General features: G+C 39.8%; 1 protein-coding gene across 1 annotated transcript in view; it reads left to right on the top strand.

The window, feature by feature from the left end:
* PKHD1 (PKHD1 ciliary IPT domain containing fibrocystin/polyductin) overlaps positions 1 to 27,957 on the top strand; it is a gene marked incomplete at its 5' end in the record, with an annotated part of 385,387 nt that overhangs the window by 96,098 nt on the left and 261,332 nt on the right. The window contains one exon of the mRNA XM_084889432.1: positions 24,823 to 24,979. Within this exon, the coding sequence (XP_084745558.1) occupies positions 24,823 to 24,979 (157 nt within the window). The remainder of the gene's footprint in view (positions 1 to 24,822; positions 24,980 to 27,957) is intronic.

Here is a 27,957-nt window from a genome sequence, read left to right as displayed (position 1 = left end):
GTTGCGGGCACATCCCCAGTAGGGGGTGTGCAAGAGGCAGCTGATTGATGATTCTCTCTCATCAATGTTTCTAGCCCTCTATCCCTCTCCCTCTCTGTGAAAAATCAATAAAATAAAATTTAAAAAAAGAAAAAAAAAAAGAAAAAAAAAGAAAAGATACTCCATAATTTTAGCATTCAGTGAAATGTTGGCCAGAGAGGTCAGGAATGATACCAGGCTTGGCAATTTGGTAATTAAAGGGCATTCTCTGTCTGTTGAATGAATAAATTTGAAGTGTCATATGTTTATTTTTAATTTTAGTTTATTTTTAAAATATATTTTTATTGATTTTTTACAGAGAGGAAGAGAGAGGGATAGAGAGTTAGAAACATCAATGAGAGAGAATAATTGATCAGCTGCCTCTTGCACACCCCCTACTGGGGATGTGCCTGCAACCAAGGTACCGAACCCAGGACCTTTCATTCCACAGGCCAATGTTCTATCCACTGAGCCAAACCGGTTTTGGCGAAGTGTCATATGTTTAATGCTGACAGTGTATGGGGTGATATATCTATGTCTGTTACTATATATCTATTCATAAAATTCACCATTAAGACAAATTTAAGACTTCTTTTTTTAAAATATGTTTTTATTGATTTCAGAGAGGAAAGGAGAGGGAGAGAGAGATAGAAATATCAATGACAAGAGAGAATCATTGATCCACTGCCTCTTTCATGTCCCACACTGGGGATTGAGCCCATAACATAGCCACCTGCCTGACTAGAAATTGAATGACCTTCTGGTTCATAGGTCGATGTTCAACCACTGAGTTACACTAGCTGGGCTAACTAAGACTTCTGTCTTAAGAAACTGTCCCATTTAGCATCATGGAAATTTGACTGTATTCATTACTTCTGTGATACAATTGGAGGAACAGTGCAATTGGCCTATATAGGGTAATATATTATTGGTGCCTATTTTTCTTTAACTTTTATTAAATAATTTCAAATATGAAAGGAAAGAGAATATCATGATGAACCCTATATACCCATCACTCATCTTCAATAGCTATCAACTTGTTTACTAAAAAACAAACAAACAAAAAAACAACAAACCTTAATTGAAGACTATTTTTATATAGGTTACATTTGAAAAGGGAATCTGTAAATGGGAATTTTAAGGATAAAGGCAAGTTTTTGTATACGGGTTGGTCTGTGCTTGGTACCTCATCAAATTTCATTGCCTGAACAACTGACTATTCATTAACTTTAAGGCAATAAATAATATATTGACCATTTATATGTGACAGGTACAAGGCATATAGCTATTTTGTGGGCATTGCTTTTGCAGCACTGTGGAGTAGATATTATTAGCTGCATTTTACAGGTAAGGAAATGGACACCTCTAAGATAGAAAGACTTGCCCTCTGTCCCATGACAGTGTTGGAGCTGGCAATTTAAAATTCAGTCTGGCTAATGTTAAACTTCCTCTTAATCATGGTGCTGCCTGCAGAATAAGTTACAAAAAGTGATAGCCAATGGCATGTCAGGGCTGGGAAGAAGAAGATGAGATGGAAAAGGATAAAGTAGTATGGCAAATAAATTTGAGTTAATCTAAAAATATCTTTCCAATAAAATCTGAAAACTAGTGGAATTAGAGAAATTCTAAGTGAGTTCAGTATAATTCAAGGACACAGCTGTATTTTACTAAGGAATAAAAGTGTTTCAGTTCTATTTTGAAAACCAAGATTCTTTTCACAGCCCATAGCTGCATCCCTGGCCCTGGGAATTGGAAGGGCTCTGTGAGAAGAGAGGGGCTTCACTCATTCATAGCCTGATTTTGTATGAAAAGATGTCCACTGGAATAAAACAGAGAAATATGCCAAACAGGGAACGGACAGAACTCGGGAGCAGGTATTATCAGTGCTGGGAGAGGCAACATCTGTGCAACGTTGTTAAGACGGAGCAAGTCAAGATGGCCGCGAGTAACCACAGGCTATGTGAAGAGATAAATGGTTGACCCCAGCCAGTGTCAGGCTACGATTGATGCCACTATCAGCCCTAGTGCCTTCCCAATGATTTTTTTAAAAAAAATCTTTGATAGAGTGTGTTATCTAGTTACTGGCACAAGGGCAATAGCCTGGAGGGGTGAAGGAAAAGGAAAGAATAAAAGGTCACTCCAGGAGGACAGTCTCTGTTGGAGTAAATGAGAAAAAAAAAGGATCTAGCTGAAAAGGGAGAAAATAAATAAATAACAATAACAGCAGCTGCTAGATGCATGGATAGGATAAGTAAAATTGCTGTTTCTTTTTTGTCTCTCCTTCCTCTCTTTCCTCCTCCTCCTCCTCCTCCTCCTCCTCCTCCTCCTCCTCCTCCTTCTTTTCTCCCTCTCTCTCTCTCTCTCTCTCTCTCTCTCTCTCTCTCTCTCTCTCTCTCTCTCTCTCTCTCTCTCTCTCTCTCTCTCCTGGGGAATTTAGCAGATGTAGCTATAGGTTCTTTGTTATTCCCTTGAACTTTTTTAATGGTCTGATTGGGATTTTTAAGATTAAAAAAAAAAAAAGATCTGTAGAAGAGATAAAATTATAGGCCTTAATCAGCACCGCTGTCTATCTGTAAAATAATAATTCCAGAATAAAAGATACAAAATTCCTCTAGAAAATGGAAAAATGTCTTTATTTGTGAATTAGATTCTGTAATAACTGCCCTGTTTTCCTCCCCATGTGTATGTGTGTGTACACAGGCGCACACACACACACACACACACACAGAGAAATGTACCCACATGCATAGTTATTTTCATAAGCACCTATGCACACTTTTAGAAAGACAGATAAAATTGCTTTTATTCTTCAGTATTGCTGCACCAACAATTCTATGTCATGTTACTGGAAAGTTAAATTGGCTCTTTTTAGCATTGAAACAAGTTTTGCAGGAGAAAACAAAAGGGAAAACTGATGGAGTTCATTTTTTCTTCTTTGTATAAAAGAGTATGGCTTCAATTAGTATGAATTTTTTTAATTGACCTGGAAAAATCTAGATGTGTCCCCCCGCCCCAGCATAGAGTATCTGTAGAAGGTAAAATGTTGGTTCCAGGGGACAAGGGACCTGAGGGCTGAAGTGGATCCATGGCATTAATGCTTTCTTTGAGAAGAATCAGGTTGGATCTAAAAAATATTGGACTCCAAAAACATCTCTGGAAAGATCAGAGAAGGATATTTTGGGCAGAGTACACATGTTTCTAAGGCCAGGGGACTTCACACTGTGACTCCTGGATCTTCTCACTGGCCAGTGCTGGGCAGGCCATCTTCATTTGGTACAGGCTGGAGGGCTTGCTTTGCCATCCCATCCTCTGTCACAGGCATCAGAGTATGGAAAGAGCATGAGCCTTGAAGCTGGAAGACTTGAATTCTAGTCCCTGCCAACATCATCTTACCAAGTGATCCTGGGTCCATGGCTTGATTTCTCATAAACATAAATTTCCTCACACATGTGATGGCAGCAGTGTTTCACAGTATCTTCCTGCAATGTTTTGAGACTTAAATGAGTCTACAGATGTGAAAAGTCTCTGAAAGTACTAAACCACTATTCAATTCTCACACTTCTTTTATCCATGAGGATTCGTTGGTGTGCGGTGGTGGAGGTTGGCTGTAATGTGGCCAGATGCAGTGTGGTACTTGCAGAATAGAGGAATGAAACAGTGGTTCTTAGAAAATTACCATAGAATTGTTTACATTGGGAACAGGGTGGAGGAATGAAATTTTAGGGCTAGATGAAAAATACATACAGTAGTGTGTCTTTTGGTGTTTTTTAATGATTTCTAGGAGGGTAACATAAAGTATATGCTATCTGATTTGGTTTGCTCATAAAATTAATGTTTGCAATATTCAATTTAAATGAAAATTATTTTGTCAAGTATTTGTTTCATTTATTAAGGCATCAATTACATATAACAAAAATACATAGATATGGAGTATATAAAGTTCATTGACATATGTAAGACTATAAAGCCCACCCAAATATCAAGATATAGAACATTTCATTAATCAAAAAAGTTAATTTTGCTTTAATTATTTTTATTTATTTATTTTGCCATAAATGGTGATGCAACAACTGAATCTAAGAAATGTATTTTCCCCTTGTTTTGTTTAAGGAAAACTATGAGGATAGCAAGGAGCGGGCAGTGACACTTACTGAGCACCTAATATTTGTCAGGCACTGAGTTAGTCTTCACACATATTAGTTAACTCATTATAATGGCCCTTAAAAAAATCTCCACTTTATAAATGAGGAACTGAACTTCAAAGAAACTAAGTATCAGGTTACTTAGTGAGCAAGGGGTGATGTTGAGATGTTACTGAGAGTAGAATCTATTTTCTTCAACTGGGAAAATAGAACAATTGCTATGATTTGGGGACCTGAGTTTCCTCCATAGAAGCGGAGATACTGAAAATTCACATTTAGAAAAAAAAAGTCAGAAGAAAAAGAATTTCTCTACAGTTTTTTTTTTTTTCTTGGCGATTGAGTCTAATGTGAGATCTTCCTGTTTATGTTCCATTTGTCTCAGATTTTCAGATTTTTTATTTATTTATTTTTTTAATATATTTTATTGATTTTTTACAGAGAGGAAGGGAGAGAAATAGAGAGCTAGAAATGTCGATGAGAGAGAAACATCGACCAGTTGCCTCCTGCACCCCCCCCACCGGGGATGTGCCCGCAACCAAGGCACATGCCCTTGACCAGAATCGAACCCCGGACCTTTCAGTCCGCAGACCAACGCTCTACCACTGAGCCAAACCGGTTTCGGCAGATTTTCAGATTTTGAGACATGTTTTTATGTTGGTCTAGGTTGTTCTTTGGTGCACAGGCTCCTAATATCTGAAAACAGAGCTCTGGAGTCCTGGCTTTCCCACTTTCCAGCATTTTGTCTTTGGCCGTGTTACTCTGACTCTGCAAGCCTCAGTTTTCTCATCTGTAAATAGAACCAATAAGATCCCTCACCTGGTTGTAAGGTTTATATAGGATTATGGAAGTTAAGGTCTTAGCATAGTGCCTGGTGTCTAATAAATGCTCAATCAGTGTTTACCATTATTATTTCTATTCCTCCTACCTTATACCTTCAGCCCTGAGTTTTTTAATTGTTTTGATTTTATTTTGATATTTTCCAAATTTAGATAAATTTAACCTGCCACCAGAATAGGGGGAATCTGTTTGAGAAAACTATTGGAATCTAAGACTGTGCCTGGCACCTGCGTTTGTGAGTGATACTGGCTGTGCTACATCACAGTGACCCTGTGCCCCGTGTACCCTCTGCTATTCCTAGTACTTGCTGTTTTACTTGTTTCCTGCTACACTGTGTGTCCCTGGGAGGTAATCTGAGAACATAGTATTGTGCCTGGGGTTCAGTAGGTGCTGCACCATCATTTGTTGAATAAATGACATTTCCAAACTTCATTCTTGGGTAAGGTGACCAGATCGTCCAGGTGTTGGCAGGACAGTCCTGATTTCTAACAATTTTTCCCACATCCCTTGGTGTTTTTGGAAAGATTGGAAACATTGGAAAGATTCAATACGTAGGTAGTATTGAAATTGCAGGCAGGTGTGTGCTCCTCACCAGATGGCCCATGAATGTATGATATGTTCCGTCCCTTCCTTTGCTGTCAGACTTCAGTCTCATACCTGGTTGCTGTCAGCAGCCTCCACTTCCTTCTAATTAGTCCTGTTCTCTTCTTCACCAATTGTTAAGACAAAAAAATGTTAATATATATATATATATATATATATATATATATATATATATATATATGAAAAATCAGGGTAAAAAATTCTGAGGGAAGTCTTGAAACACACTTTAAAAATATATATATTTTTATATTTTTTTAGATAGAGAGGAAGGGAGAGGGAGAGAGTGAGGGAAAGGGAGAGGGTGAAGGAGAGGGAGAGGGAGAGGAAAAGGGAGAGGAAGAGGGAAAGGAAAAGGGAGAGGAAGAGAGAGAGGGAGAGGGAGAGGGAGAGGAAGAAAGAAACATCAATTGTTTGCTTCCTGCACGCCCCCTACCAGGGACAGAGCCCACAACTCCTGCATGTGAACTGACAAAATTGAACTGGTGACCTCTTGGTTCATCGGTTGACACTCAACCACTGAGCTACACTAGCTGGCTGGCACACACTTTTTGAAGAAGTACATGAGGTCTTAGTGAGTGGACATTGTGACACATTCCCCTTCACCCACCCCATTTCTTCTTAATCATCTTTGTGACTGAGATTGTAAGATCAACTAAGTAACTCTCTACCAACATGATCTAATATAGTGTTTCTATAAGACTAGAGCCAAATGCTGTATGTTCCTCACATTTCTGTTTTATTTTTCTAAATGTAAGACTCAAGATAATTGTAACTACAAAGATTCCCCAAACAGAATCATGCCTGTTAATCATTAAGTTTTTACTTCACTCTCTTACTTTTATAGCTGGAAATATGCTAAGATAAAAAATAAATTCTTAATGTGACCTGTGTCATTTGTTAAGTCATCACCATCAAAAGTACACTTCAGCCAAAACCGGTTTGGCTCAATGGATAGAGCGTCAGCCTGCGGACTGAAAGATCCCAGGTTCGATTCTGGTCAAGGGCATGTACCTTGGTTGCGGGCACATCCCCAGTAGGGGGTGTGCAAGAGTCTGCTGATCGATGATTCTCTCTCATCGATGTTTCTAACTCTCTCTCCCTCTCTCTTCCTCTCTGTAAAAAAAATCAATAAAATATATTAAAAAAAAAAAAAGTACACTTCAGCTCTAGCCAGTTTTGCTCAATGGATAGAGTGTCAGCCTGCGGACTGAAGGGTCCCGGGTTTGATTCCAGTCAAGGGTACATGCCTGGGTTGTGGGCTTGATCTGCAGTAGGGGACATGCAGGAGGCAGACAATCCATGATTCTCTCTCATGATTGATGTTTCTCTCTCTCTCTCTCCTTCTCTCTTCCTCTCTGAAATCAATAAAAAAAAATTTTTAAAAAGTACACTTCAATTAATTAATAGCTACTATAAATTATTTTTCAAAACACTGTCTATTGTATAACTTTTAGAAATAATTTAATAGTCAGATAAGGTGAGAATAAGGGAACATGTTTGGTATTCTAAGTGAAATTATAATCTATAAATATTTGTATTTTCTATGGAAAAATATCTAGTAATGAAAAAAATATTTTTGGGTAAAGAGCCCAGCTCTTGCTCCTCCCTTTTCTAGTTGTAACCTGCGAATTATCCTCATGATTTCCCATCATCCTTGAGCATTTCCTCCTTTGTGTTTTAGGGGTGGCCCAACCTTGGTTTGGTAAATAAAACGTTGGAATCATAGGTGGTTTGTAGTGCACAGATTCAGAACTTCCTTTCCTTCATAAATGAGCCTTCATCTGCATTCCTCAGAAGCACTCCCCATTAGGCTATACTTTCTGCTTTTACTTCTCCTTGGCCCAGGAGTGCCTCAGGCAAAGGGTACCCCTAAATTCTCTGGCACAATATTGGCTTCAGGGAAAGGAGGCAATTCTGAACTTCATTCTGATACTGGCATCCAGGCATGTTTAAGGTCCAGATTCTGCACAGGATCACTGAGCACCTTTGTTCATAGAACTATGGCATGAGATTCAGAATGGTGCTCCCATTTGGTTTACTAATCATGGAGGTGGAGACTGACAGCATGCAAGCTGTGCGTGAACCGGGTGTGTGGGAGCATCATTTCATTCAAGGTCATTCCCTGTCTTTCACTGCATTCCCTTCTTAAATAAGTCAGCGTTCCTAAAGCCTTCTTGCTTCTAGGCCTTTCTCTTGGGGAACCTCCTTAGTTAATTATGGATTCACTTCCATTCAAGGAACCAGAATTTTAACTAAGAAGAATCCATACCATCTTCCTAGCCTCATTGATCTGTTGTGTTTTCGTGGTCTCATTTGGAAAAAGACAATTTTGATGGCATTTCCCCCCTCCCCCAATAGGTATTTTTATCTTGCCTTTCTAATGACCTGAATGGGCTTATTTCTTTTCCTTTCTGGCCTGCCCCTTTGTCATAACTCAGAGTTTTCAAGTCTGTCCTCATAATTCAGTTCGCTGTAGAGCGAAGAACTTTATGAATACTTTCCTGCCAGACTTGAAAACAATTAGAGCAGTGACGAGAAGGAGTTAAAGAGGACCCCCCAAACCTTGAAAACAAACAGACATCATAGGGCAGGGATTGCAGGTAAAGTGGTTGCTATAAACACTTTCTCTTGAAAGCTGTGTCTTTTCAATAAACACACTGTAAGGCCCTAGCAAAATATTTCCAGTTGCCTTTCTGGGTGGTGCAGTGCTGGAAGCTGTTAGCTCGTGCTCAGTTAAACTTCTCAAGTCAAAGCTCATTAATAGTGATTTTAGCCAAAGACAGCTTGTAAGGAGCTGTGCAAACTTAACTTCCTCAAATAAAACGAGAAGAAAGATGACCATTTAACATTGCTTTTCCTCCCCCTGCTTTCTCCACCTCCGCTTCGAGTTTGTTTTCGGTTTTATTGACAGTAGGTTTCAAGTTTATATTCCACATTTCCCTTAATTTGCCTTGTCCTTTTATCCCCCCCTTGGGAAATAGGCCTATTACAAAGGTGTCGCGATGTTTCTTTGAGTTTTAGGAGGAGCGTGGTGTCTGTTTGAAGCGGGCCTGGAGGAGCCTGTGAAAGTGTGAAGGCAGAAGGTTCAGCTTTTGAGCGAGAGAAACACACTGTGATATGATTATGGGTTCAGATGCTGTTTCCAGCCTTGTCTGAATACAAATGGAAAAGGAAATTCTGTTTCCACAATAGGGATGTTTCAAATTAAAATATGAATACAAGCAATCACTCCAATTATTATTAGTCTGATCAGTTCTCACCATTGTGGTTACCTGAAAAATTCAATGAAAACACAGATTTTTTTTTAACCTGGTCTGAATTTATTTATGCAGTTGTGACTGTGGGATGGCCTCCGTGCGAAATTCTATGACAAACTAATTAATAATTGAACTATCAATTGCAAATTTAACATCAACTTGTCCTTCCTTTTGACTTGGGGTTTTGCTAGCAGCACACTTTACTGCCCTCCCCTCCTGAATCTTGCAAAGGGTCGCTGGGCACCAAGTAATCTAAGCTCAGGATTCCAACATGTGTGCAAGAGGCTGAAAGAACCAGGGCAAATGCCTCTGAGGTGGCTGGCTGGGGATATCTCAGAGTCTCTCTCTCTCTCTCTCTCTCTTTAAAAATAAATAAATAAATAAATAATAATAATAATATATATATATATATATATATATATATATATATATATATATAAAATTGATTTTTTACAGAGAGGAAGGGAGAGGGATAGAGAGCTAGAAACATCGATGAGAGAGAAGCATCGACCAGCTGCCTCCTGCTCATCCCCCACCAGAGATGTGCCTGCAACCAAGGTACATGCCCTCGACTGGAATCGAATCCGAGACCCTTCAGTCCGTAGGCTGATGCTCTATCCACTGAGCCAGACTGGTTTCTGCTCAGAGTCTTTCTTACTGGGCTCCGTGGCCACAGTTTTCTTGGGAAATTTGAGCGTGGATTGCACTGACGTTTTTGTGTGACTTCAGTCATTGTAGTGGGAAGAGTGTTTAGGGTTAGTGGGTGTCAGGGGCTCCTGAGGATTTATGGGCAAGCATAGGTCCCAAGCAGAGGTTTTCGAGCCTTGTGGCTTTCTTCCACTTTTTCATTGAAATAGGAAATTTTATGCCCCACCCCCAATGGTTTGTTTAATTTTTAAAGAAGCTGACTGCTTTAGGCCAGTGTTGCTCTGCTAAACAAAGGTTATTAATTGTGAAATGCCCACCATCTTGAAATTAAAAGGAACCTCATTGCAGTCAGTTTTGGGTCACAGATAAAGTTTTTAATGACATGGGGTTACGTTGAGTAAACTGCATTGTTCAGAGCGTTAAAAGTTGGCATGATTGCCGAAACCGGTTTGGCTCAATGGATAGAGCTTGGGCCTGCGGACTGAAAGGTCCTGGGTTCGATTCTGGTCAAGAGCATGTACCTTGGTTGTGGGCACATCCCCAGTAGGGGGTGTGCAAGAGGCAGCTGATCGATGTCTCTCTCTCATCAATGTTTCTAACTCTATCTCTCTCTTCCTCTCTGTAAAAAAATCAATAAAAAAAAGTTGGCATGATTTCTCTTTAAAAGCCAAGTGAATATATGTTTCTGCAGGTGGGAACATAGTCTGGGATTAGCTTTTATCTTCTCAACCTTCTCTTGCAAACAACCAGATTTTGCCCTTCCAAGAAAAGAAACAAGCATGTGTGGCATTGTAAGCAATAGCTTGTCTGCTGGTCTCTTCTGGACAGTGAGCTTCCTGAGAGTGAGGAATTATGTCACATCATTTTATCTTCTGGGCCTAGCACAACACCTGACTCAATGAATGCTTACTGGTTGAATATAATAAACCTCATTAATTGATACACTAATAAGATTGTAGGTGGAATATTTAACTTAGGAGGAAAATCAATTTTATGGACTCTAAAACATTAATCATCTGTAACAAATGGGAGCTGAGAATTACAAATAAATGCTATCCATTTATTGAGGCAGGTGTGGAGTTACTCTGCTGGCAGACAGTGCCAGCAATTTGAGTTATGCTTTGATAAATATATTCTGCATTTTTTTTTCAGAAACACTAACTAATTTTAATAAAGAAACTGTTAAAATTTCAGACAAGAGAGAGCTTTATGTGCAGCTGTAATCCACTGTGTGTTGACCAATCCACATGGTTGGTCTAATTCATTAATTTGCTCTAATTAGCTTGTAAGTGTGCCAGGCACTGTGCTAGTAACTTGTAATGCACAGGTGATTGACATGTAGTCCCTGTCCTTATAGAACCCACAACCTAGCAGCGGAAACATCAAAATAAATATGGATCACAAAAGCAGTAAAAGCAGAGTGCAGGGCAGCCACTGAGGAAAGATAACTTCTCAAGAGCTTGTGAAAGTCATCACACGGAGATTTAAAGTGGAGTTAGACTTTGAAAGATGACTGCATTGCCAGGAGAGAAGGGGATATGCATAAGAATGGTCATGACATGTGGCTTTAGGTTTAGCTTGAGAATGGTGCCTGTCCTAGTGGAAGCATGGGAGGAGTGGGAGATGAGGTTGGGGAAACTGATTATGGGGTGGGGTAAAGTCCAAATTTAAATATACTCATTTAAATTTGGACCTTATTCTCTAGGCATAGAGAATCAGCTCTCTTCTAAGTGTATTCTAAGTGTGAGTGTGTGTGTGTGTGTGTGGGGGGGGGGGTCAGGCCAGGTGTATGTGTGACTGTGTGTGTGTGAGAGAGAGAGAGAAGAGAGAGAGAGAGAGAGAGAGAGAGAGAGAGAGAGAGAGAGAGAGAGAGAGAGAGAAATATGAGGAAATTGGCTGTCAGCAGTGACATGAGCCTGCTTCCAAACCGTGTCCTCTTTCCCTCTGCTGCTGGGCAGGGACACCTCCAGACACAGTCTCTTGCCTTTAGACCTCCAAGGTGTGATTCAAGTGCTGGTGCCTTTTCCATTAAGCTCTCCCATTCATTCTCTTGAATCCCCTCTCATTTGGCTTAGGTGAAGTGAGAATGGAGATAGAAAATACCACAAGTTACCAAACATTGCAAAGTTGTGTGGGATAAGTATTTTATTTTTAAAAAATATATTTTATTGATTTCTTACAGAGAGGGACAGAGAGTTAGAAACGTCGATGAGAGAGAAACATCGACCAGCTGCCTCCTGCACACCCCCCACTGGGGATATGCCCGCAACCAATGTATATGCCCTTGACCAGAATCGAACCTGGGACCCTTCAGTCCACAGATTGACGCTCTATCCACTGAGCCAAAGGGGTTTCGGCATGGGATAAGTATTTTAGCAATACTAGAGGCCGGTGCACTAATATGTGCATGGATGGGGTTCCTCGGGGTGGCCTGTGGGGATTGGGCCCCAGCTCGTGCCCCACAGCCCTGCCTGGCACCACCTTCTCACCTGCTCCACCATCCTGCCTGCAGGGCTATTGGTTGGGGCAGGGCCTCCTGCACAGCTCCCTTTGTCCTGGGAGCTGGGAGGTGGCCCCAGCCCCCATCGCTGCTGCTGGTAACCATCTGTGAGGTGATCAGCAGGGAAATCAGACCCCTGCTCGCACCTGCCTTGGTCTGGTGCCGCCCACTCACCTGCTCCACCATCTCACCGCAGTCCCGCTGTCATCGGGGTCCATTGGGGCTTGCAGAAGAGAGAAATAACCATTCTAATGACAGTTTCTGAGATCTCTGGGGGTGGGGGAGTCTTTTAAAATTGAATCGGATTTGAGATTTTGAAATTGCATTGGACTGAAGTGGAGTTACGTGATTAGTAGAGCCCAGCAAGATGAACACATTCAAAAGCAGGCCATGAGGACTTAAAAGGAAGTTCTTATTTAGTGGGAGGTTACAGGGGATCTTGGTCAGGGGCATTTCAGTCCTGAGGGGCTGTCAAAGCCAAGCAGTTGAGGGGAAGGATGGACCAGAGGTGAGGAACTAGAAACAGCCACTGGTGTTACTCTTTCAACAAGTGTAGCTGTGAAGGGAAGGAGAAAACTCAAACCACTTTGTAAAAGGAGCCATAGAATTGAAGGAAGATTAGGAGAAGTTTGAAGTGCTTTGTTTAAGATTAAACTGTTTATATCCTGAGGGAAATGGGCTAACTGAACAAGAGGGATGGAAAATGAAGAAAAGACAGGGGGTCATTGGTGACATTAAGTGCTTCTGAGTTAGGAGGGAAGGAATCTAGAACACATATGAGCAGGGATCAGCATCCTCTTTATGTTTGCTTTGGTCTACCCACATGAGAAACTTAAAAACTTGCAGATTAAAAACTACACTTCTCAATTAATTGAGTGTAGTGGGAAGGAGGAGGAAGAAAAAAATACATGTCTGCTTCATGTGATTGATAGACAAAATGTTTGTTCTCTCTCTCTCTCTCTCTCTCTCTCTCTCTCTCTCTCTCTCTCTCTCTCTCTCTCTCTCTTTTCTAAACAATTGAAAAATTGTTTAGAAAAATTCCCAGGCAAGGGGCATTTTATCTGGAGAAGATGTCAGGAAGATGCAAATAGTAAGAAATGGGGATGGTAGAAAGCTATGCCATAAGCTTGATAGCTTTTTCATGGGATCTACTGATGTGGTTCATACCTACTAGAATGCATGCTGAATAATCTTGTAGCAGTGACTTAAATTCATACTTTTGAAAATGAGCTATGGGAACACACATCTAAGCTTCTTTAACCCCTAATTAATAGATAGCCTTATTGGGAATTATACTTCTTCTCATTGGGAAAAATGGGAAAGTTTTTATTTTTATTTTAAAGGCAAAACAGAGCTACATGAATAATTTTCAGCAAGTTGAGAAACTGATTTCCAGAAAAGGAATAATCCCCTAACGTTTGGAGAATTCTGCAAAAAGGCATTTTGCTTGTGTTCTGAGAGGTGTTTTGTCCTCTAATAAATTTCCAATATTGATCATTGAATTAATTCATCCCGTGTCCTTCCATAATTGATTACTGCTGCTCTAAAGCTTGTTACATAGAAGTCTTTCTGGAGTTTAAATTTCCAAACTTGGGTGATAACTATGTTTGTGGATTGTTTAGTATTCACTATGGGTTCTGGGTTTTCTGCCTTTAAAGACATATAATAAGGACAGTTTTTCAAGTGTTTGTATAAACTGTGTGTATATGTTATATACATATGTTTATACATTTTATGCATTTTATACAATGAATTCCAGGTGACGGCAAAGTAGATGATTAAAGTATGTTTTGATATATGGTAATTATATTGTGCTTTATGAATTTTTGGAAGGGCTTTGGAAAATTTTTGCTGTATGGGGTTTTCTGAGAAGAAGAGATTACTAGAAAGGAAAATGTATATTTTCCATAATTCTCATTTATCACAGTGAGAGCAATAAATTAGATATATACATTTTTAAAAACAGCTTAAAGCACACTGCTTTGATATACTAAATAAATGGCAGTTTATTTTTGGATTTTTTAAAATCATGGGGATATTTAAATTACATAACCACCTGCTTGTCACTCCTACCCATACTAATAACTGGCATATAAAAATTTGGAAAAATAAAACACATATTTTCCATCATGTCAAAATGGCATGTGGTTTTGATCCTGAGAATGGAGGGTTTCCATCAGACTGCCCTATCTGAAATCTCTGGGTCTATTTCCTCCCTTGCCTGGACTGCTGTTACTGGTAGTTGGTGTTATTCAATTATCTCTACATTTTAACCTTGGTGTTTACCTCTAATGTCACTCAAGTCAGTAGATGATTCATTGCATCTGGAACCTATAAACAGGTTTTGGCAGAAAAAGGACAATGTGTGGCAGCTGCATTTGGAGTAAAGGGGACAATGCATTTGAAACTGGGCTCTAAGAGCTTAGAAATTCAATTACGCATTCATGGTTCAGGGCTAGGTACCACAATGCCTGGCCTCTGGTGGGCACAGTGAATGTTCACGAAGATGATGGTGATGATTTTAATCAACACAGCCTGTATTTACAAGAAAGGCATCGGCGCTGCAGTGAACAGGCAAGTTCCCCAAAGATTTTTGAGATTTCCTCTCAGTTCTGAAACTCACCATTTAATCTTTCTGGGTTTCCTCATTCCTCATGTAGGACTGACGATTTGTGATGTTAGCCTTACAACAAATAACATTTTGTATCATTAAATACCAGACAATACATGTATGAATGCTTCCTTGTAAAACATGATGCTACTTAGATATCGGGAGTTCTAAAAATATGTTACCATTTCCTTTGTCTTCCTGAAAAGTACATCAATCTTTACTCTGAAGCTTAAAAAGTGAGGGAAGGGTTAGTTAGTCAAGACCAGTGAAGATACCAGGTACAGGGTATAGGATGGGTTTCTCTGGTTTCTGAGCTTGGTTTTCCTTTGCAAAGCATTGAAGCTTTGCTCTTTTGTTTGTGTGAGGGAATAAAAAAGTTAGATCTTTTTTTTCTCCTCTGGAAGCAATGCAAGCAAAACCAATTATATTTAAATAACCATTCTCAGAAGTGGAGTCAGAAGGAGGGCTTTTAAAAGTTTCTATCTCCCAGAGGACACATGTGGTGGCTGTGGTCAGGATCAGGAAGGCTTTGTATGTTTTCAGCCTAAATAAAGAGAGGTTGTGAAGACATGGCAGTCCTGTGGCATTTGCTATTTATCTTTAATAGCGTTAGCACTTCCTGAGCAAATTAAAGGTCTGTATCAGGTCTTCAGACTTCTTGGCATCATAAATTTAAAAATTCTATGTTGCATGTCCTGTGGGTGGAGATTCACTTACGTAGTGAGACAAGCCCCCGGGCCTTCTGCCCAGCAGTAATTCCCCTTTTCAGCAGTAACTTCAATGAAGAAAGAAAAAGCAAACATGTTCACTATGAAAATTACTTCCCAAAGAATGCCATTATGGTGTCATATTTATTTTCTATTGCTGCATAACAAGTAACCACAATCTTAGTGACTTAAAACAACTTCTGTTCATTACCTCACAGTTTCTGTAGGTCAAATGTCAGGGCAAAAGTAGCTGGGTTCTTTGGTCAGGGTCTCATTTGACTGACACCTTGATAGATACATTTTCACTTGGAGTTCAAGGTCTTTCTTAAAGCTCACTTAGGTTGTTGGCAGACATCAGTTCCTTTCAGCTCTAGAACTGAGATCATTTAAAAAAAAAAAAAATATATATATATATATATATATATATATATATATATATATATATATATATATATATATTTATTGATTTTGTACAGAGAGGAAGGGAGAGAGATAGAGAGCTAGAAACATTGATGAGAGAGAGTTATCGACCAGCTGCCTCTTGCACATCCCCCACTGGGGATATGCCCGCAACCAAGGTACATGCCCTTGCCCAGAATCGAACTTGGGACCCTTCAGTCCCAAAGCCGACGTTCTATCCATTGAGCCAAACCGGTCTCAGCAGATCCTCATTTTCTTGCTGGCTGGTACCATTTTTAGCTCTTAGAGGCTGCTTGCTCTTGGATCTTTAGCTTTATGGTGGTTCACGTGATCTGGCAGTTTGCTCCTTTGAGGGCCAGTGGAGCATCTCTTCTTTTAAGGGCTTATCTGAAGAGGTGAAGTCCATCTTCCTTTTGGTTAACTCCAAGTCAATTGATTTCTGAACCTAATTACACCTGCAAAATTCCTTCACCATTGCCACACTCCAATGTAACCTAATCATGGGAGTGATTCTCCATGGTGTTCCCTGGCTCTGCTCCTAATTAAGGGAAGGGCATTGTGTATGACAAGTACTCCAAGGCCAGGAATCCTAGGGGAGTACATCAGACCTATGCTTACATTTGGGGATTTGAGAAGGTTTCTAGACACAACCTTTGTAAAGGTCAGGTTCTGCTGGCCTTGCCATGATCTCTCCATGTCTTCCCAGAGTCCACGTATTTCCCTTAGTCCTGGGCTTTCCTGGAGAACCAAGGAATGGACACACTCTGAACCACTTCTGTTCCTAGAGGCTTTAATTAGGCTTTTAGTTTTAGAGATTCAGGTTTGTGGTGGCCTCTGGGGAGGTCACAAATGAGGGGATCTATACTCTTGGTAGAATATCCATCTCTCTATTTAGTATTTCTCAAAGCTGGAGCTTGTCTCATGCCAGTACAAACACTGGGAGGAAAGTTGGCTTTGTCTGGTTTGGATCCAAAAGTAAGAAATTGATGCGGAGTCACCTCAGACCCAGAAAAGTGTCTAAGCAGCTTCTTGCCTCTGTGTGCTGTGGGCATGATTCCGCCAAAGAGGCAGGAAAGGAGTAAGGGAACCACTAAAGGGAACCCAGTTTGTGTTAATCAGAAACCTGCCCACTTTTCTAATTGATTGTTCACTACAAAGCACCTTGATGCTTCTTTAGCCTGGGAGCTAAATGTAATCAAGTTTTGTTTGCTTTTGTAAAAAAATTTTTTTTTGCCCTTGAGGAGATCATTATTTCTATTGTATGAAGATGGTGGCCCCAACATTAAAAGCAATTAGAGCAGATGGCAGTGAATACTTCTACTGCAAAATACATGGATGCTTATAAACTGGTTTTCACTCTCTGGGCTTCCTCCTTTTCTCTGTGCAACCACATATTTGAGAAGGAGGGGAAAAAGGTTCCCCTGGTGTATGCAACTGAGGAGCTGTCAAAGGTTCATAGCAGGGAGAGTGCGCTCCCGTGTATTCAATCACTAAAATTAAGTGTTTTTGAAGGCGGTGCAGTCACGGGTCCATTGCATGGGGAAATAACATGCTGTAGTCCATCACTTAAAATGTTAACCTTGTCTCTTACTAGTGACTGGGAACAGAAACACATGCTCTGTGCTCGCTGGTTAAATGGCAGCATGTCAACTCTGTGGAAAAGGCTAGCGTGTATCTGTCAATCTCCTGATTTGGCTCTGTGTGTGTATGTGTGCGTGCACCTGTGTGTGGCATGCACACACACACATACACATTTCCAATCATCTTTATGTAGCCTTCAAAGACCTGCTTTATTGCTTACTGGAAAATGAGAAGAATTGAACCAGTTTCTAGTTTTCAGTGTATATCCTTTCCCAAGTTGTTTTTGCTTGCCAGTCCTCAAGCTCTTAGGTAGCTGCATTATATTTACCAAATTTTCATTATAGAAAGTTTCATTTTGAACATATATGAATGTTGATGGAGTATAGATGTAGCATGCTCAGCAAATTATAGATTATCAGACAATATCATTTCTTACTGATAGGATGAATTGACAAATATCAGGAGCCAGCAGACTTTTTCTATAAAGATCCAGAGAGTAAATATCCTAGATTTTGTAGGCAATATAGTCTCTGTCACAAATTGAAAGCAGTTATAAGCAATATGTAAATGAATGATTGAAGCCATTAAAACTTTAATCAAAACATTGGGTCAGTCAGGTTTACGCTGCAGCTTGCTGACTCTGATATATACTACTGAACATTTTACGTGATTCTTTTCTCTATGACCCGTGCAGAACATAAGGCCTTTATGCAGCGGGATAAAGTGAATGTCCCATTGCATCAGCAGGAAGACTACAGTGCTGTGCAGTATTACTTCCTTCATGCAGCTGCCCTGTCTGTCTCCTTGCTGACCCCACAGCACAGCAAGTGGGCTTCTTCCCCAGGCTCCTCCCCAGACAACCTTTGGCTTGCATTTCAGTCTCTGCTCCAATCCCTTGCCAGAGGTGTAGTCCCTGATCATTCAGTATGAATAGCTTCTTTCAGCCTTGCACTTGTGATCCACTTCACTCTTTTTTCTCCCCATAGCACATTGCTTGTTTTAGGTATTGAACTGTTACCTCTCGAAAATATAAGCTCAGTACGGTCAGGGGTTTGTTTTGTGTCTAGACCAATGCCTAGTAGGTAGTAGTTCCTCAATAAATATTCATTGAATTCAGAGACCCATTTCCTCCATAGTACTAGGCAAGAAGAGAGTTTGTGATCATTAAGTGAGATAATACCTGCTCAATGTACTAAAAAAAATGTTAGCCATTATTATTTTAAAAATTAAAAGCATTTAAAATTGAAAATGGAGAAGGCAATATGTACGTTTTTCAGTTGTGAGTACTAGTGAGCTATAAGTAAAATGCCTAGCTGCCATTATCATTATTATTTTCAACATCAGGTGAAATAATATTCAGGCTTATAATTCAGAAGAGACATTGTTCATAGAGATTTGAAGAGCCAAATAGAAGAGAAGATAAAGAAAGGCTCTGTAAATTTGTACTGCTTGTAATAGTTTCCTGTAGCTGGAGCGCTAAAATAGCTTCCATGTACCAAACTCTGAGCTAATATCAGTATTCTTTGAGAAACCACAGAGTGTAAGATGTTTATAGAATTGATGACCAAGCTAGTGAATTGGGGACAAAGAGTACATTTGAATTGGGCACAAGTCTCTTGCAAATGTTGACATTTCTTTGAGTAGTCAAACTGCTGGGCAATATGGAAGGACTTTCTCATATTATCTCATAATCATGAAGGGTTTATAAGCACCGAAAAAAGAAAGTGATCACTTAGAGTCAGCATGAGCTCAGTAGGAACAAATTATGCCAAAGTAATTGAATTTCCTTTTTGTTCCCTAAGGAGTTATTAGATTACAGGTCAGGGCTCTATTTGTAATCTTGGATTTGTAGATGTTTGACTTTTCTACAATGAGCATATTTTTTTGTTTTGTTTTTTAACCAACTGAAATAATCTTAGCTTGTGTTAATTTATCTGTAGTGCCCAGATTAAAAAAGACCAGGTGATCAATACACTGGATTTCACCTGTAAGGCAGTCTCTACCAGGGTCAGCCACAACCTCTGAACTCCCACTGCTCCTTGGTTTTGCCTTTAATTGTTGAATTAATCACACTTTATACTAATTATCTGGATATTTGTCTTTTTCTCAATAATATGAGCACCTTAAGAACAAAACTGAGGCCACACGTATCGCTAGAGAGAGAGAGAGAGAGAGAGAGAGAGATCTTTATATTGGTTGAGATATAAAAGGTTTGGGATTTTAATTGGTAATTTAAACATCACCCAACATTATAATACAATTATTTAAATAGCCAAGAGTATTAGTTGGGAAAGCAAATGTTATTTAAAAAATGGTGTGACAATAGTAAACTATTTGGGGGGGCGGGGGAGCAAAAGCTAAAAACAAAAATGGAAAACTTCCCACCAACATAATCTTAATTAGGTGAGGATTAATATGCAAACATAAAATCTACAAATCATGAAATAATGTTTATATATGAACGAAAGAAGGGTATCATATGCATAAAATAATAGAGGATGTCACAAGAGAAAAGACAAATATGTTTGCTTTTATAAAAATCAAAACATTTCTATGTAGAAGAGCACTGAAAAGGTTAAAAAACAAATTTAAGCTTCATATCAAATTATTTTAGTTATTAAAATTATATTTTAAATTAAGGCTTAGTGATTATGAGGCCAAGTAATAGTTGACTGTTCATTCACTCAAACATGCTTTTGAGGTACTTACTGTACACCAGGCATTGTTGTATGTAGTGTGGATACCAGAGAAAACCAAGAAGCTCTCATGAAACTCACTTTCTACTGGGGTTGACTAACTATAAATAAATAACTGTACACCATGTTTCAGTGATAAGTGCTTTGGAGGAAACAGAGCAGGGTAAGGAGTGTAGAGAATGTTGGTTACAGGGACCTGTCTTTTCCTATTTCCAAGGCTTTCATGCTGAAGAAGACATTCTGTTGAGGTGTCTAAACACTTCTTCCTTGTCTTTGTCATCTAGGAGACCCTGTGACTAAAGAGACTGCCGCAGTCTCCCTCCTCCACTACCCAGCTTAACACATGTGCTCACAAAAAGGTCTTTGCTTTGCCTGGTTGTTGCAACTTGCTGATCAATGACTTCTTTCAAGATAACTCTGGTGGTGTTGCTAATACATTTAAGGTGACATGTGAGATTTGCAGACGCTGCACATTCCCTAAAGTTCAGAGAAGTGCTGACATGCTGTAAGAAGAAAACAAATTGCACAAGCTTCCTAGCTGAGGCAGGGAAGTGTTTGCTTGTGTTTTCTTTTCTGGTTTATTTGGGGCTGCATATATTGAGGTAAAGGTGAGGGCGTGTTCTGGATAATTCTTAAATCTCCATTTCCATACTCACCTCCTTATGCCCACGGGGGAATGGTTTTCTTCACCTGCAGAATGGTAGAGCTTCTTGGTTTTCTCTGGTATCCACACTACATACAACAATGCCTCGTGTACAGTAAGTACCTCAGAGAAGGGAACTAAAGCTAAAGACTGAGCACCTTGAGAGCTAGCATGGAAAGAGCTTAAGGCATTTTCGGTGAAAATGAAACCTACGTTGACCTATAAGCTGAGCTGATGACAAAGACTATGGCTTTCACCAAAAACATCATATTGATATCTGCTCAGAGGCTTTTAAATATATTGTCAAGACATCTTTTATCAATACTGTCACTCTTCTTTGCTGGGATTAAAGTGATAGTGATTGGAAGATAAAAATGTTGGAAAGTGAGCCATCCCTATTGTTTTCATGGGGCATTGCCCTGTCTAAGCAATTCTACTATCCGTGTGTCAATTCTGAAAATGTAGCAGAGCTAAAATTCTTATGGCACAGCCCAAGCCAGTGTGGCTTAGTTGGTTGAATGTTGCTGGTTTGGTTTTTGATCAGGGCACATGGCCAGGTTCTGTGCTCAGTCCCCAGTAGGGAGTGTGCAGGAGGCAGCTGATCATGTTTCTATTTCACATCGATGTTTTTTTCTCTCTCTCTCAAATCAATAAAAATATATTATAAAAAATTCTTATGGCACATACATGTATTCATGGGTTCACTGACAACATGCAGTCATGGAGATACATTGATCTACTTCCCCAGGTAGCTGTTAGATAGTTGAGGATGCATGTATTTTCTAGACTTTTTATATTTAATCAATCATGTACTAAAGCTTTAGTATGAATCATCAATAAAAACTTATACATTTTAGGATACCTTTATTATTCTAAGGAGAACTTTGGGCACAGGAAAGCTTGGGTCTTTTGAAACTTAATGCTTGACATTTGTATTCTTTTGGAATCTATCACACTGAATAGAGAAAGTTAAGGTGAAAAAAAATTGGCAGAAGATTTCATAGGGAAACTGAATCTGAATCTTGGGCTTAATTTAGATACACTCATCATTTGGTTTAAATTTAAATAAAGTTTGAAAACAGAAAGGAATGTGGGCTAAAGCCAACAAGTCAGGAGATCTAGGGGATATAGCACTTTTAAGTATTATAGCCCTTATCACCTATTTGTCTATTTATTGTATCTGGACAATGGTTAGGCATATATCTTATGTAATATCTATAAATGCGTACATGGAGTTAGCAGGTAAATTTATTAATTTAAGAAATTATGTAATTGATTTTTATTGTGCACTTATTATGTGCCTGACACTTTTTAGGTTATTAGCAATATAACATTGACCAAAACATAGTCCCTGCTATTTATATGAGTAAGCTCAGTATTTGATAAATACATAAGGAATTCTATGATACAATACCTGGATGAAAGTATTAGGGGAGAAGGGTGATTAGAGGGATTATTTTAATAAGGAAACAGGGAAAGGTGTATTATTTGAGCAGAGACCCGAGTAAAATAAGAGAGTGAGCAATGCAGATACTTTGTAGAAGAGTGTTCCAGAGGAGGCCACCATGAGTGAAAAGCTTGCTCTGAATGTTCTAGCCCTTGACACAGAAATTAAGCTCTTTTATCCTTTGCCTTATCAGTTGTAAAGAGAACCTAGCAATATTGGACCTTTCTCTGCTGGGTTGAGGCTGAGTATAGCACAGTTTGAAGGTTGACAGGACAAGCCAAAATGGTGTAACACAAAGAAGGCAGCTAATACACACACATGTTTCACAGTAAGAGAGAAAGTCTTTAAAATTCACTTAGAGCTATGACAGGCATCAGTGCTAATTTTAAGTCATAAAATGTTCTCAAATTAATAAATGGAAGATACCATGGAATGGTCTTCCTTTGACCCCCTAATATAATTAATGTCTAGTTATTTCAGATCTTTCCATTGGGATTTCCATAAAGATCCCTGGGTTTCTTTGTAAGTACTGTCATTGAGCTATGGATCTAACCACCAGGTTATTGTCTCAGAAAGAGTTATGCTGCTGAATTCTTCAAACTCCTTACAGCTCATCCACACAACATCTCACCACACTTGCTGGTTTTTCTTAAGACCCTGAGCTTAGGGTTTGAAAGAAACTTCCTGGTTCTTTTAAAAAATCTATTCCTCTCCCCTGTGGCCCTTGCCTTGATTTGTTCTCAGACTGAATCAGAAGTGTCCTCTGAGGATGTCATTAATGACAGATCCCTGGGCCCCGCCTCCTGAGCTCTTGATTACCTCACTTCAGCAGGGAGGAAAACTGCCCCTTAAACAGCTCTGGGCTGAGACACTGTCAACATCATCTTTGAAGGGATAGGATTTCTCTAGGATCCTTTCTATCTCGGACTGTATAGAAATGCAAGCTTCTCAAATGTCCTTTTATGGTGAACTCAGGGCTGACATTACACATGATCTGTTCACTCTTCTATGCAGTTGACTTTACCATCCTGATTTGGCTTTCTTCTGCACCTTTTCACCACTTTGTTCCATTTTAATTTTCTACTATCGATACTTGTTTCCCTTTTCTTTTATTGGCTCTATGAAAGTGAATTAAAGGATTTGTAAGAATGTATAATATATAACCTTTTAAGGAGCACTTTTAATAATATCACCTCCCTATACCTAGTGTCTGTAAAATCAGTAGAAGGCTAAAATTCTCTTCTGCTTTTTGAGTCTGTGGATGCAAAATGGGGATTTGGTTCACATGGCTCATTATAATGCTCATGTACCACCACACCTTCTTTCTGTGGTGCTGGGCTGCTCATCACTATATCTCATGCTTTTCTGTCTTACATTGGGATGACTCACTGACTTGTTTTCTCCTTTGCAGGTATAGAAAAATGAAAAGGTCCTTCTTTCCTTAATTCAAAGCCTTACTGGGGATTGGGTTGAGCATACAACTTGTGACTATTGAGCTGGGTATTAGTATCCACTCCTGGAAAATCTACTGGTTCCCCTGGCAACACATTTTTCCATTTTTCTCTCTCAGAAACACCCAGAGCACTATTGGCTCTGTAGGTGTAGTTATTGGTATTATAAACATGCCCCCCCCCCTTCTTAATGATCTTCTCCCATCTGCCTTTAACACCTCATGAGAGGACCTTCTAGGCAGTTACTTTATAGGAACTCAGGCTTCACATTTGGTTGGAATCTGTGTGGGAAGGACTGTGTGGAGAGAGGCATACACGTTATGTGTATTACCTTGTGGGAATCATCATCTCCATTCTGATTTCATTATATTTATCATCATTATGGTTCCATAACTGCACAAGACATTTAGACACATTCTTGGCCTCTTGGTTGAGCCAAATATTGCTTTCTGTGAGTTTAACTCCCACCTTTTGAAAAAAACAAACAAACAAACAAAAAACAAAACACATGATTTCAGTGTTACCATAAATAGGAAAGCCCAAAGTTTTGAGAGGGAGCCTGAAGACCAGGTGGGGAGGGGGTCCCTCTTCCTCCGGGGTCCTCCGTGACTTGCTTTCTGTCCCTCACTCAAAGGTTCTGGGCTACCATCTCAGGTTGGTTGGCATTTCACCTGTGCTGGGCTTTTTCAGCACCAATGCACCAAGCACAGAGGGAAAGGCAACAACACAGTAATACCAAGACAGGTAGAGTGTGGGAGGATAGGTCTGAGCACTTAGAAAGAAGAATGTTCCTATAAAAAGAGGCACTTGCAGTATAGCAAGTGAAAAATGATACCAATTACATAAAGCAAAATGCCACCCATCATGCAGAACATTTTAATTCTCTGTATTTCAGGCTATTTGTGACTTTTTTTTGTCCAAGACTCAATACATGTCTGTAAAAATAAAAAATAGAATCTACCTCATCTGTTAGGTAGAAGGGGGTTTATGCTAGAAAAAAAAGGTGAGGAAAACATTGCAAGCTGTCATTAGAGAATTCCAGCGACCGGGCACAAAGGGACTTCAGGTATAACTTTGCCTCTTCCATATTTTCCCCTTTTTGATTTAGTTGTATACAGAAGAGAGGGTGGCTAATTTCATTGAGACTTTTAAAATTATTTTTAATTTAAGTTTAGTGTAAGGAGTTTATATTTTGATTGCTTACTCATTCCATCCAGCTTTAAAACAAAACAAAACAAAATAATAAAACTCTGTTTTCCAGGGTAATGTTTCCTTTCATTTCTGCCGGAGGTGGTCAAGGGCTTACAGTTGGTTTCCTGAACAGGCGCCACAAGATGGCGACAACGTCACGGTGGAGAATGGCCAACTGCTCCTGCTAGACACCAACACAAGCATCCTCAACTTACTGCACATTAAAGGTCTGTAGAATTTGGAGATAGGTGATGACATCGTATATACATTTCTATCAATTTTATGGGAAAGGAAGGAGGATAGTTTTTTTGGATAAGTTCTAGTACCTGTTGACAATTTATTCTTGGATCAAATTGAGATTTTGCTATGAAAGGAAGAAGTGGTCATAGGGTTCAAAATGAAAGCTCTTTCTTTGGATTCTTGTAAGCACAGAGCTTGATTATTTTAATTTTTTAAATACAAGGAAGTTACCAGTTTTATCAAAGAATATGCTTTCATTGCATATGACTTTGTAGTCATGCTTGTCCAGGGCAGCCCCCACAATGTAGCAAAATGCTCTGACATTGGTTAATGCTGCTGCCTTTGAAATTCCTTGCCAAAAAAAAGCGACATTCTCCTGCTTTTACCCTGTTGTGGTTTTGCCTTCTTGGTCCCAAGGAAAGTCATATAAATAGGCTTCCTTATTGCAAAATCAGCCACTTAGCTCTAGGGTCTGGGAAGTTGGAAGAGACTAAGAATTCAAATTTCAATTTCTTCACCACATCACTAAGTGACTAATTCAGTCATTTTGCCTCTTTGTTTACTTATCTGTTAAATGAGAATAAAAAGTATTGCCCATTTCAATGGCTGATAATAACAAATGGTTATCAAAGTGAATTTGTTCATTGGTAAATAAAAATTGCTTGGAAAATGTGATTAGTAATAGATATCTATAAAACTCTTCACTAAAACACTACTTTTTAGTAGAAATATATTAAACAGTTCCAGAAGAATTTTTTCTTGTTAAAGTAAGAGCAAGGCTACATGAGAAAAAAATATAATATTTTAAAAAGATTAACTGATACCATTTTGATACTTGTCTCTTATAGATGGCAGTTTATCATTGTACTAGAGGTCTGGTGCATGTATTCATGCATGGTTGGGGTCCCTCGGCCTGGCTGGTGATCCATGACCTATCGGGTCCTGCCAGCCGTGGAGAAGGAACTGTGGGAGGAAACATAGCCAGCCAGGGGGAGGGACTGTGGGAAGTTGGCTGTGGGAGCACACTGACCACCAGGGGGTATCTCCTGCATTGAGCATCTTTCTCCTGGTGGTCAGCACATGTCATAGTGACCGGTCGACTGGTCACTTAGGCTTTTATACACACACACACACACACACACACACACACTCTCTGGAAGCTGTTTTACTTTTCTGTATTAGCAAAGAGAAGTTTTCAGGCAAATCACTTAATTACCGTGTTTTCCCGAAAATAAAACATCCTCTGAAAATAAGACCTACTTACAGGTTTCCTTCTGAGTAAAATATAAGGCATCCCCCCAAAATAAGGCCTCCCCTAGGCTCTGCCTCAGAATGAAAATTAACTTACCATAAACTGGTCACTAGGGCCACCCTGACTGGCGACTAGCAACCAGTGACATTACGTGGAGTCCTGACATCACTGCTGTGTGGAGGCGGAGCGGAAGTCGGAGTGAGCGGTGAGCGCTGGGCGGGAGAGAGGAGGAGACTTTCGCAGATGCGTGTAGAAGAACAGGAGGATTAGAGCGGATGGGACACGGTGAAGGTGCTGAGTGCTGGTCTGTCTCTGGTGACACTACCTGATGCTCGCGGCCGCCCTCATGATGACTGAAGGTTCTCAGTCAGTGGCAGACCCTGCTCCAGCCCAGATCCAGGCCCCAGCAAGCCCAGTGACAGTCCCCAGGCAGGCCCCAAGGGGTAAAGGTGTGATAAAGGGGTAGGGGGGATGTCTGGTGAAGGTGTTCAGTGGCACAAGGGTGGGGGGAGGGGGATCACTTAAAATGACACAGGAGGATCAGAGGGGGCAATCAAAATGACACAGGAGAATCAAAAGGGGTTACTAAAATGGTAATCCCCCCTCTGATTCTCCTGTGCTATTTTAATTCCCCCCTTTGATCCCCCTGTGTCATTTTAAGTGATCCCCCTCCCCCCACCTTGATACGCCAATTCCTTTTTTTTACCCATAGAAATGAGCGCAAAAAGAAAAAGCTACTCCATGGAGTACAAGAAAGGAATCGTGGAAGACTCTTGGGGCCAAAATCTTACTGCTTTCTGCAAAGAGAAGATGTGGAGTATCCGATTGGTCCAAAAATGGCGAGCAGAGTACGGTAACCTCATTGAACAAGTGGACAAGGGAAATGCTAAAATGCACAAGTGTGGATCATGTCGGCAACCATTATTTTCCGACTGGAAGACCTGATCTGTGAATGGGTTGTTGACAGGAAAGCAAAGGCTTTGGTTGTAAATAGGGCTCAGATTCAAGAATTTGCCCTTGCAATGGCACCACAGTTTGACATAGCCCCTGAAGACTTCAAAGCATCACAACACTGGCTGGATAATTTTCTTCAGCAAAGTGAACTGTCTTTAAGAAGATCTACAGCATTGTTTAGGTTGGAAGATACTCAAGTTATTAAGCGAGCACTTACGTTCAAGTCCTTTATTGATGATGCTGACTTCTCTAAATACAATCTTTCCGACATGATTGCTATGGATGAAACTGCAGTGTTTATGGGCCAATCATCTCAAATAACAGTTGAACAGTGGGGTGCCTCCTTAAAGTGCATTCCCTCCACTGCTTACGAAAGTGCACGTGTTTCCTGTATTTTGGCAATTTGTCTGGATGGCATTAAAATCCCACCTTTAATCATTTCTAAGGGCAAGAAGGAAAAGATTGAACATGTTTTGGGCATTTTTATTCTTGAAACTGAAAAAGCCTGGGCCACACAAGCAGTTACAAGGAAGTGGGTCAATTTAATGCTGCCGCTTGTTATGCGAGGGAGCCAAATAGGTCTGCTAGTCTGGGATGCAGCCAGCACTCACTGCGTTAAAGACATGAAGACATTTCTTCACGAAAGAAAAAATAGATCAGATAATTATTCCTGCAGGAATGACGGTCTATCTCCAGACTCTTGATATCCAATAAACAAGCCATTCAAAGAAAATTTGCGCATGGAAATTAATGACTACA

The sequence above is a fragment of the Pipistrellus hanaki genome, assembly GCF_964339955.1.
Source record: "Pipistrellus hanaki genome assembly, chromosome: 7".
NCBI classification, from domain to species: domain Eukaryota; kingdom Metazoa; phylum Chordata; class Mammalia; order Chiroptera; family Vespertilionidae; genus Pipistrellus; species Pipistrellus hanaki.
Note: the sequence above shows the minus strand (reverse complement) of the source record. Positions and strands in the feature narration are given on the sequence as shown.